The sequence below is a fragment of the Mus caroli genome, chromosome 5, assembly GCF_900094665.2.
Source record: "Mus caroli chromosome 5, CAROLI_EIJ_v1.1, whole genome shotgun sequence".
NCBI classification, from domain to species: domain Eukaryota; kingdom Metazoa; phylum Chordata; class Mammalia; order Rodentia; family Muridae; genus Mus; species Mus caroli.
This window is the reverse complement of record NC_034574.1, coordinates 127,204,600-127,215,262: the sequence shown is the minus strand read 5'-3', so window position 1 is coordinate 127,215,262 and position 10,663 is coordinate 127,204,600. Positions and strand designations below refer to the sequence as shown.

Genomic DNA, 10,663 nt, shown 5'->3' with positions numbered 1-10,663 from the left:
GGGAGGCAGAGGCAGGCGGATTTCTGAGTTCGAGGCCAGCCTGGTCTACAGAGTGAGTTCCAGGACAGCCAGGGCACCAAAAAAAAACCCGTTTTTAAAAAAAAAAAAAAAAAAAAAAAAAAAAAAAAAAAAGTGGCAAATGCGTTTAATGCTAGAGTGAGTTCCAGGACAGCCAGCACTACACAGGAAGCCCTATCTCAAAACAAAACAAAACAAAACCAAATGGGCTCTTGCTGTAGTTAAATTGGTTGAATGTTCAGGAAGCCTTGGGTTCTATTTCCAGAAACACATAAAACTAGGTGGGGGTCTATAATCCCAGCACTCTGGAAGAGGAGGCAGGAGAATCAGGACTCCAAGGTCATGGCTTGACCCGAGGAAGCTATAGCAGCAGAGTAAGCCCTTGGCTACATGGTGAGTTATAGGCCAACCTGGGCTACTCCAACAGTCTAAAAAAAAAAAAAAAAAAAAAAAAAGGGTTGTTTTTTTTTTTTTAAATTGCTTTGGTTTGTTTGTTTTTGAAACAGAGTCTCTCTGTGTAACCCTGGTTGTCCTGGAACTCGCTGTGTAGACCAGGCTGGCCTTGAACTCACGGAGATCTGTCCGCTTCTTCCTCTTGGGTGTGGCTTACAAACGGTATTAATGTCCACTAGATGTGCTTAGTTGATCCAGAATTTGGGAAAGAACGGAGGACTCTGAGATTGCCTGTCCTTCCCTCCCTCCTGTTGCCGGTGCAGACCAAGCAGCGTGAGCCCTGGGGCCATCCGCCAAGGCTGTACTTCCTTGGCATTGACTGTCTTGGCTTTGGGCCCCTTGGGTGTCCTCAGTTCTGTGACTCCGCCCTGATCTCTGTGCAGCCCATCAGCCTGCCGTGTTCTTTTCCAGTTGGGATGTACTTTGTATTTTCATTGTACCGTGTTTATTTATTTGGGGTGTGTGTGTGTGTGTGTGTGTGTGTGTGTGTGTGTGTGTGTGTTGACCTGCCAAGGCATACACATACACATGCAAAAGCAGTTTATTTTGGCTAGGCTTGCCTTGGATCCAACTGTCTTAATCTCCTAATGCTGGCGGGCGTCACAGGCACACTCAGTCACACGCAGCTTTTCAGGTAGGCGCCAGGGATTTGAACTCAGCTCTTCATGCACTGGGTTGTTTTGGACCTAGTTATGTTAGTTATGTTATAGACTGGGTTGTTTTGCCCACTGAGCCATCTCCCTAGCCCTGCAGGAGTTAGCCATGAACTAACTCCTGTCTTTCCCTCTCAGGTGCTGGGATTAGAGGCGTGCTATCCCATGCCCAGTGTGTGTAGGCCTGGGTTGGAACCCAGAGCTTCATGGGTGTGGGAAAGCGCTCTACCAACTGAGCCACATCTCCTTCTTTTTTTAATTCTGACTCAAGGATGACCTTGAACTCTTGGCAATCCCCCTCAGCCTTCAGAGTGCTCTTGTTACGGGTTTACTACCACAACAACCTACTTCTGAGGTGCAAAGTCTTTTGTTTTTCAAACTTACAAAAAGAGAGAGGTTTATTTATGTACATGAGCACACTGTTACTCTCTCAGACACAACAGAAGAGAGCATCAGATCTCATTACAGATGATCATGAGCCACCGCGTGGTTGCTGGGAATTGAACTCAGCACCTCTGGAAAAACAGTCAGTGTTCTTAACCGCTGAGCCATCTCTCCAACCCCTCCTTTTTACAGTCCTGGCTCTTACAACCTTTCGGGCCCCCTCTTCCGCCATGTTTCCCGAGGCTCAGATGCAGGAGTTGTGTGGGAGCTGTATCTGTTGGGGCTGAGCACCCCAGGATCAGTTATTTTTGACCAGTTGTGGGTTTCTGTAATGGTCTCCAAATTCCTGTGTATGTCTGTATCTATGTCAGTGCCGCATAGGTGTTGGATGCCCTGGAGCTAAAGTTCTAGGCAATTGTAAGCAACTGGATATGGGAGGTCTTCTGTGAAAGCGGGAAGCCCCCTAACCGCTGAACCATCTCTCTTGCAGTCCAAGTTGTCATTGCTAGTTCCTTAAGCGTTAAATACCCAGGAAAAGGCAAGCAGGGATTCTGGACTGTGGGGATTCAGTCAGCATCAGTGGAGTTCTCTTAGCCTCAAGGAGTTCAAGAAATCTGTCAGGAAGCGTGTAAACAGGTCATTTCAGATCACAGTTGGTTCTGGAGAGAACGTAGGAGAGCCGGGCTTAGTACCTGGGAGGTGCAGGCCTGAAGATCAGGAGTTCAAGGTCATCCTGGGCTACATTTGATTTAGAGGCCAACCTGGGCTTGCTGCCAAAGGGAAAATCCATAGTAGCTGGGTGCACTCGGGAGGCAGAGCCAGGCAAGTTTCTATGAGTTCGAGGCCAGCCTGGTCTATAGAGTGAGTTTCAGGACAGCCAGGGCTACACAGAGAAACCCTGTCTGGAAAAACAAACAAGAGACAAAGCCATAGTAAAATAAAAGGGAAGATGGGGGTGGTGAGGCTGAGCTGCAAGCTTGCTGGCCTGACAAGGGTGGATGGAGAGGCAGCAGGTGGCTCCCCTAGGCCTGGAGACAGTGCAGAAGAGAAGGAGAGAGAGAGAGAGAGAGAGAGAGAGAGAGAGAGAGAGAGAGAGAGAGAGAGAGAGAGAGAGCAGGTAAGCCCAGCTCCCGCAGTGCCTGCCTTGATCACAGGGGTGTTGGATTTCTTTGATAACTTTTTATTGTGTTAAGTGTGTGTGCATACGGTGTCCCTGCACATGTAAACAATGTGTGGAAGTCAGTTGTCTCTTTCCGCCATGTTGAATCCCGGGGATTCCAATCAGACAGTCAGGCTTTGTGTCAGGCATCTCTGCCAACAAGGAAGCCATCTTGCCTATACAGGCCTTCTGTCTTGAGATCCACTCTGTGTAGCTTCGGGTAGCCTGCACCTCACAGTCCTCCTGCCTCAACCTCCCGAGTGCTAGGATTTTAGGTGTAAACCACCACACTGGTGTTTCACATCCCTTCTGGTGGCCTACCATACTTGTTTTGGGCTGGTTCCCTTCCTCCCCTGCCCTCCCCTTCTGTCCTCTTCACTCCCATCTTCTGGGCCCCTAATTTGCTTATTATATTTCATGCTTCCTGTTTTTCATCCCTTAATACTAAGTAAAAAAAAAGTCAGTTTTTACTTTACCTGGCTTATTTATTGATTAAAAGTCAATTTTTTAAAATTAGTGTTCTGTATGTGTGTGTGTGTGTTCACATCCGTGCACGTGCCATGGTTGATGCATGCGCAGATCAGAGGTCCGTCCGTCTTCAGGAGTTGGTTGTGGTTGTCTCCTTCCATGCAAATCTCATGGATGCAACCTGGCATTCTTGGTGGCAGACACCTTGACCCATGAGCCATCCTGCCAGCCCTGTTTTTGCCTTACCTTTGTGCTCCTGACATATCTGAGCCTGGGGCTTCTCGTGGATCCTATATAAAGCAGGCAGCTTCCCAAGTACCTCACCCGGACTATGCTGGAGACAGGAGGGTCCTGTAAGCCGAGCTAGCTAGATTTTGGATAGCCCCACAGGCCAGTTCCCTTCCGTCTCCCGGGGCCTCTGGCTCAAGAGTCCCTGCTTCTCTCCTAAGAAGATTAGGACCTGGGCCAGGAGGAGTCAGAACAGTCTGGAACAAGCTGGAGGTCAAGAATGCCAGCTACTGCTGCCTGCCTGGCCCTGATCTGATTTGGGTCTGGGCAGCTGGGAGGCTGGGACTGGCCCAAGGGCTCAGAGGACGACCTGGCAGCCATAGCCGTCAGGCTCCCAGGCTAACGGATGTCTTGGCTGTGAGGGAGTACAGTTATCCAGCAGTCCCCCCCCCCAAGCACCCCATCAGTGATGACTTAGGATCACAGAAAGACCAGGACAAAGCCACGAGCAGCCTTTTATTTTTCAGAGCATCCTGACCATGGTCCCTTTCCCATGTCCTTGAGTGGTCTGATGTAGACTCTTAGCGATACAGAGTTTTATTTTTTGAGACACTTTCACTGTGGAGCCCTGGCTGGCCTGGAACTTGTTATATCAACCACGTTGGCCCCGAACTCAGAGATAGGCACGCCACTTGCCTCGTGAGTGCTGAGATTAAAAGTATGTGCCGTTACACCCAGATGGTTTTTATTTTCATTATTTGTTTTGAGGCAGGGTCTCATAGCCAGGCTGGCCTCACACTCACCCTGCAGCCAATAATGTCTTTGAATTCCCAATCACTGTGCCTCTATTTCCCAAATGCTTGGAATTATAGGTGTGCACACCTGGCTTGGCTTATTTATTTTATATTAATTTATTTTTGTGATACGGGGGGGGATGGAATATAGGACCTTGAACTTGCCAGTCAGATGTTCTACCACTGAGCCACGCCCCCAGCCCCTCACTGGGAGATGGTAGACTGGTAGTCTACCATTGAAACCATGTCTCTCGCTCCTCACTGAGGGATTCTAGGCATGTGGTCTGTGGCTGGGCCATATACACAGTCCTCCTTTTAGATCTTTTGTCATTGGTAGAGATGGAATTTCACTAAATTTCTCAGGATGGCTTGAACTTACTGTGTAGCTCAGGCTGTCCTTGAACTTGGATATTCCTGCCTTGGCCACCGCAGTAGCTAAGATAATGGGGAGGGCCAGTAGGTCCTGATAAAACCATTTTCCCCTATATTTTTACTTATTTATTTTGATATGTGTGTGTGTGTGTGTGTGTGTGCGCGCTCGCGTGTGTGCTTGCGCGGGTGCGCGCACACACACATACTCATGCCACCACATGCCTGTGGACGTTAGAGAACAGCTTGCAGGGGTGAGTTCTCTTCTACCATGTGAGCCCTAGGGATCAAACTCAGGTCCTTAGAAAGCACCTTTATTCTCTGAGCCATTTCATTGGCCATAAAACCAGTTTTTTCCTGTAGTTCAAGAGCAGATCTGAGCCCGTAGAGAAACTTTAATCCAGCAACTTGGTTATTCTGGCAAAGGATCATATCCGAAGAATTAGGTCTATATGACCTGACCGGAATGCAGACACACCCTGGATTACAGTAAGATCTGGCTGGAATACAGACACACCCTTAGTATATACCTTTAACCCCTAACAATGAAGGTAAGGTTAGTTTGTAGAACAAAGCAGCCATGTTTCAAAGTAATGTCTACTTGGGGGACAGACAAGTAACGAATCAGGGAAAGATTTGATGGAATGAATGAGAGAGAGGACACACCCCACTCTCTGGTACCGAATTGGAAAGAGAAGCTACTTAAGGTAGCAAGGCAGAGGAAGGTGTGCGTGTGGAAGTGTTACTGGGAAGGGTGGTAGAGAGAACAAGCTAGACACAGGTGAAGACAGAACGAGCCAGAGAATGAGAGGGAGCCAGAAGATTAGAACAGACTGCCAAAAGTACAAGGCCAAACAGGGCAATTCAGGCCAAAGCTGAGAGAAGCTGAATTGAATCAACTTGGAAAATTAGATTGTACGGAGGCTAGAAGCTTCCAGGTCATGGCCTAGGGACAGTTAGAACAGAGCAAGAAGCACTCTGAGCTCAGCCCACGCTGTGTCTTTGCACAGCTTGGGAACAGGTCTCATCTCATCCTTTCCTTTGAGGAAATATACAACGCATTTACAGAGCCAGGACCAGGTCCAGAGATGCTCGCCATTCAGATGTAGATCTAGTGGTTCTTGCTGAGGTAGATATACCATATGGCCCCTGCTGCTGTCTTGAGTTTCCCAGGACACTGAAGCCAGGTGTGGAGAGTGTCCGGGATTCCGTGCCTGGCCCGGTGCGCGCGCATGCACACACACACACACACACACACACACACACACCAGACAATGAGTTGGGCTCTGAGGGTCAGCCGTGGTGGAGAGATGCAGTTTGGCCCTTGCAGAGTTTACAGTCTGGGAGTCAGTTGTCGTGGCAGTAGACATCCTCAGCTTGGTGCCTTTTTTTAGGCTGTGGGCCTGGAGGCCCTGCCACCTGGCTGTGTGCTACCCCACCCAGTGAGTGTCTAGAATCCCTGCTGACAGGTGGCAGACAGGTGGCAAATAGGGTGTGGATCTACAACATTATGGCTGGGTGACACACCCAGCCAGGGGCCTCAGAGGGCCCTGGGGAACAAGCCCAGAGAGTGTCCTGCCTTTGTCCCTTGCCTCCTTTTACTTAGGCCATAGGGGCAGGTGCTCTCAGAGGCAGCTAGCAGGACCCTCTCACTCCGGTTTCTTGGGATAGCTCTGGAAGAACAGGCTCAAGCCAGTCACCAGCAATCAGCAACCCTGTCTTTGGATTTAGGCTTGAGCAAGGCAAAGAAGCCTTTAAAGGAGGAGCTGTGAGGAGCCTCAGTAAGTTGGTACAAAGTCCTTTCCTAGAGAATCCCTAGTTTGAGGAAGTAGCCTGTGGCTGTCTGCACCTGCTCTAAGTCCATGGCCCACATCCAAGAAGCAGACTCAGGCTTCAGCAGTGGCCTTGATCTGGGAGCTTGTGACCAAGCCCAGAGGCGTGTACGGAGCTGACGTGTTCAATGCCCAGCTAAGCCATGGGTGAGGCAGTCCGGTGCCTTTCCCAAAGGATTGGTTATAGGGATGTGGACACAGGCTGGTAATCTCAGTTCTTAACAGGCGGAAAGAGAAAGATCTTGAGTTCAAGGAGCCAGAGCTGGAAAGTAAGGCCTTGCTCAGAGCACGTGGGCAGTGGGCAGCCATGAACTGTGTGAGCAGGAGAGGGCGGTGACTGGTGTTACGTTGGTGGAAAACAGCGGCAGTTAGGACCTGCCATTGTATTGGGCTCACATTAGTGACGGATTGAATCCCTAGGTACTGTTCCTTGGAGCATGACCCTCAGCTAGGCTGCTGGTGTATGCCTTTTTGTGAAGTGGCGTGACCAAAATGTCTGCCCCACGAAGGCACCGACCACTATAGATTGAAGGAAGAATTCTATTGGAGACTAGCTTGGTGAATGAGTGAATGGCTGTTTACAGAAGCATGGATGTCTTAGTTATTGTTAGAGTGCGGTGAGAAGAAACCATGGCCAAGACAACTTACGGGAAAACAAAACCCATTGAAGAGAGGGCCTGCTTGCAGCTTTAGAGGGTTAGTTAGTCCATGGTCATCGTTGGCAGGAAGCAGACAGGCGTGGCACTGGGATAGTAGCTGAGAGCTTTATACCCATATCTGTGGGTAGAAGGCAGAGAGACATCATGCATCAAAGCCCACCCCCAGTGACACACTTCCTGTAGTAAGCCACACCCACTCTAATAAGACCACACCTCCTAATCCTTCTCAAACAGTTCTCCAACTGGCGATTCAGCATCCAAGCACATGAACCTGTGGGGGCTAGTCTCATTCAAACCACCATGATGGGCGCGGGGTTACTTGTCATAATGGGGGTGACTCAAAAAGCCCACCTCATCCTGGTTGATGCCACTCACAAAAAGCTGCATCTCTGGAACTTGAGTTGTGTAAGTTGCTTTGTCCTTGAGTCTCAGGAACTCCCCTTTAGGAGGGAATGTTCAAATTCCCTGAGACTGTTTCATCCCAATAGGAGGAAGTAATTATAGGTTATTTTCTTAGATACCTGCAGGTTTCTGCAGTAGCTGCTGTCTCCTGTGGAAGTTCAAATCTCTGCTATACCTTTGAGGCCCTTGAGTACTGGTCAGGAAGGCTTGCTGGCATTCTGTCCGACTTGTGAATTCCAGGTGACCCTGTGAGCCAGGTCTGCCTACCAAGTTATACCATGTGTCCGCTACCCACTGTGTCCTCTCTGTTTTCTCTAGGTGACCATGGCCTTGCTGGGGAAGCACTGTGACATCCCCACCAACGGCTGTGGGTCCGAGCGCTGGAACTCCACCTTCGCCCGCAAGGACGAACTCATCAACAGTCTGGTGTCCGCCTTAGACTCCATGGTGAGTGGGCTGGTCAGGTGGGAAGAGGGCCCAAGGGCTAGGTGGGAGAACTGAGAGGTTATGTCCATCCAAATCTCTTATTGCTGGGGACTAGAGAGATCCACCTGCCTCTGACACCCAGGAGTTGGGATTAAACTCCCAACACATTTGTCACACCATGCCTGGCTCAAGACCAGCATTCATTCACTCACTTATTCATTTATATTTTATGTGCACTAGTGCTCTGCCTGCATGCATGTCTGGAACTCACTGTGTAGTCCAGGCTGACCTCAAACTCATGGCAATCTTCTTACCTCAGGCTCCCTGAATGTTGAGATCACAGCTGTGAACCAGCTAAGCCTATAGCACCTAGCACCTAGCACCTACAGGAAGTCCCCCAGTACTAACCAGACCCACCCCTGCTTAGCTTCTGAGATAAGATGAGGCCAGGCGAAGCTGGGGTGGGATGGCTGTAGATCACCTCGTTTTAGTTTCGAGACAGGATCTCACACTGGTTTGAACTCATCAAGTAGACGAGATTGGCTGGCCAGAAAGCCTCATGGAGTTTTCTGTGTCAGCCTCCCTAGTGCTGGGATTGCATGTGTGTGCTGCCATTCCTGGCTGGGACACACATGTTAGATGTGCTTGCACCTGTGTGTGTGTGTGTGTGTTATGTGTGTTTGCACCTTTGGCAGCACACAGCAAGAACTATCTAGAACGGAGGCTCTCTATGCTCGGAAGCCTGGTGACTACTTGATCATACTGTGTGCGGAGGCCTGTGTCTTCCTCCATCACTGTCTTTCTTACTGAGGCAGATGTTGCCCTTGAGCCAGCTTGCTCCCAGGATCTCCTGCGTACAGCTCTCAGCTGATGGGACACAGGAGCGCTGCCCCAGCTGCCCAGCATTTTTATAGGCGCTGGAGATCCAAACCCCAGTCATTACGCTTTGTGGCAAATGCTTCGCCCTCTAACAGCTCCCAACCTCACGCCCAGTGCTTTCACATGAGTGCTGGGAATTGAACTCAGGCCTTTGTGCTTGGAAAAGCAAGCAATTTATCCACTGAGCCATCTTGACAGCCCTGCTGATAGAGATACTTTTCCTGTAACCAGGTTGTTGAAATTCTACTGCCACGGTCTTGAGTAACAGGCTGCATGGTGCATTTTTACAGTTTATGGAAGGTGGTCACTACCCCGTGTCCCAGAGTGGTCTAGAAGGCGTATCTCATCAAAAGCCTTGTCTCTGTAGCTAGAGCTGGCTTCAGATGCCGAATCCTCCTGTCTCAGCCTCCCAAGGTGTTGGATTACAGGCACATACTGCTATGCTGGGTTCCAGGCTGGTCTTGACTTAGCTCACACACCCATCCCTCCCCCACAGTGCTCGGCGCTCTCCAAGCTGAACACGGAGGTGGCCTGCGTGGCAGTACACAATGAGAGCGTCTTCGTGATGGGAACTGAGAAGGGAAGGGTGTTTCTGAACACTCGGAAGGAGCTACAGTCAGATTTCCTCAGGTTCTGCCGTGAGTACCCTATGTTCTCCACGACCAGGACTCTGCTCTATCTAAAGAACAAAGGTCCTGGCCCATTCCTGTCTCTCCTGCTTTGTCCAGCCTAAAGACGCAGGGTTGTTCCAAATGGAACCTGTTAAAATTGTCCAGTAGCTCCTGTCACTGAGCCTCATAACTACCGACATCTATGCACCCATTTTTAGAGGGGAACACTGAGGCCCAATACAGACACCCAATTCTACAATTCTACTCTACTTTTCAATGGTACTGAGGATAGGACCTGGGCCCTTATGCCTTTGTAGCAGTGCACTGGTACTGAACTACACCCTCAGCTATTGGTCTACTTATTTTTGATTATTGTTCTCTTTTTGTTTGTTTCATTCTGTTTATATAGGGAGGTGTGTGCTGTGGCATGAATATAGACATCAGGAGACTCGCTACAGTCAGTTTTCTTTTCCATCACTAGGAATTGAACTCAGGTCTTAAGGCTTGGCAGCAAGCTTCTTTACCCGCTGAGCCATCTCACCGACCCCTTGTTTTAAGTCAGGTTCTCCTGTAGCCCGGGCTGGCCTTGAACACCTGGTCTTCTTGGCTCCACTTTCCCAGGAGAGGAAGGCACTCACCACCCACTCTGCTGCATAGGATGCTGGGGTGGAACTCGGGATTTCACGCACACTAGGCAAGCATTCTGCCAAACGAGCTACATTCCCAGCCTCCGTTCTACCTTTTGACTGAGTGTATCTGAGGATAAGGACCATGCACAGTTGTTCAGCTAAGATATTTAGCACGTGTTGAGTGTATTGCACTTGTAAGCTCACACCAGCCTTGTAAGGTGACGTGTTGCTGTTTGTTTTGGCCAGGAAATGCTCAGTACACATGGGCTGTAGGTATGAACAGCTCTGAGTCAGGGTGGCTACAGATGTAGACTGCCTGCCTAGAATTGCCCAGGATGGTTGGCCCAGCAGTCCAGTGCTTTACTTAGCATTCTCAAGACTCCAGGTTCCATCCCCAAAACTGCATGGCACTTCATGCTGGGCTGTTGGCCTGAAACCTCATTACCTTTCCCAGAGGATCACAAAAATGTCACCCATGGTATGCAGAATGAGAAACTGAGTCACAGTGGGCATATTATCCTAACCCAGAGACTCAGCCCAGGACTGAAAGTGCGTGTATTAGTCAGGGTTCTCTAGAGGAACAAATTTATAGGGAAAAAAATGTATTGCCAGGCAGTGGTGGCGCACGCCTTTAATCCCAGCACTTGGGAGGCAGAGGCAGGCGGATTTCTGAGTTCGAGGCCAGCCTGGTCTACAAAG

The 10,663-nt window shown here is 49.6% G+C and overlaps 1 protein-coding gene across 13 annotated transcripts in view; it reads left to right on the top strand.

Moving 5' to 3' along the window:
- Gtf2ird1 (GTF2I repeat domain containing 1) overlaps positions 1 to 10,663 on the top strand; it is a 102,324-nt gene that overhangs the window by 32,114 nt on the left and 59,547 nt on the right. For all 13 annotated transcript variants that reach the window (XM_029477500.1, XM_029477496.1, XM_029477498.1 and 10 more), the window contains exons 2-3: positions 7,738 to 7,866; positions 9,221 to 9,362. In XM_029477500.1, the coding sequence (XP_029333360.1) occupies positions 7,744 to 7,866; positions 9,221 to 9,362 (265 nt within the window). In that variant the 5' untranslated portion in view covers positions 7,738 to 7,743. The remainder of the gene's footprint in view (positions 1 to 7,737; positions 7,867 to 9,220; positions 9,363 to 10,663) is intronic.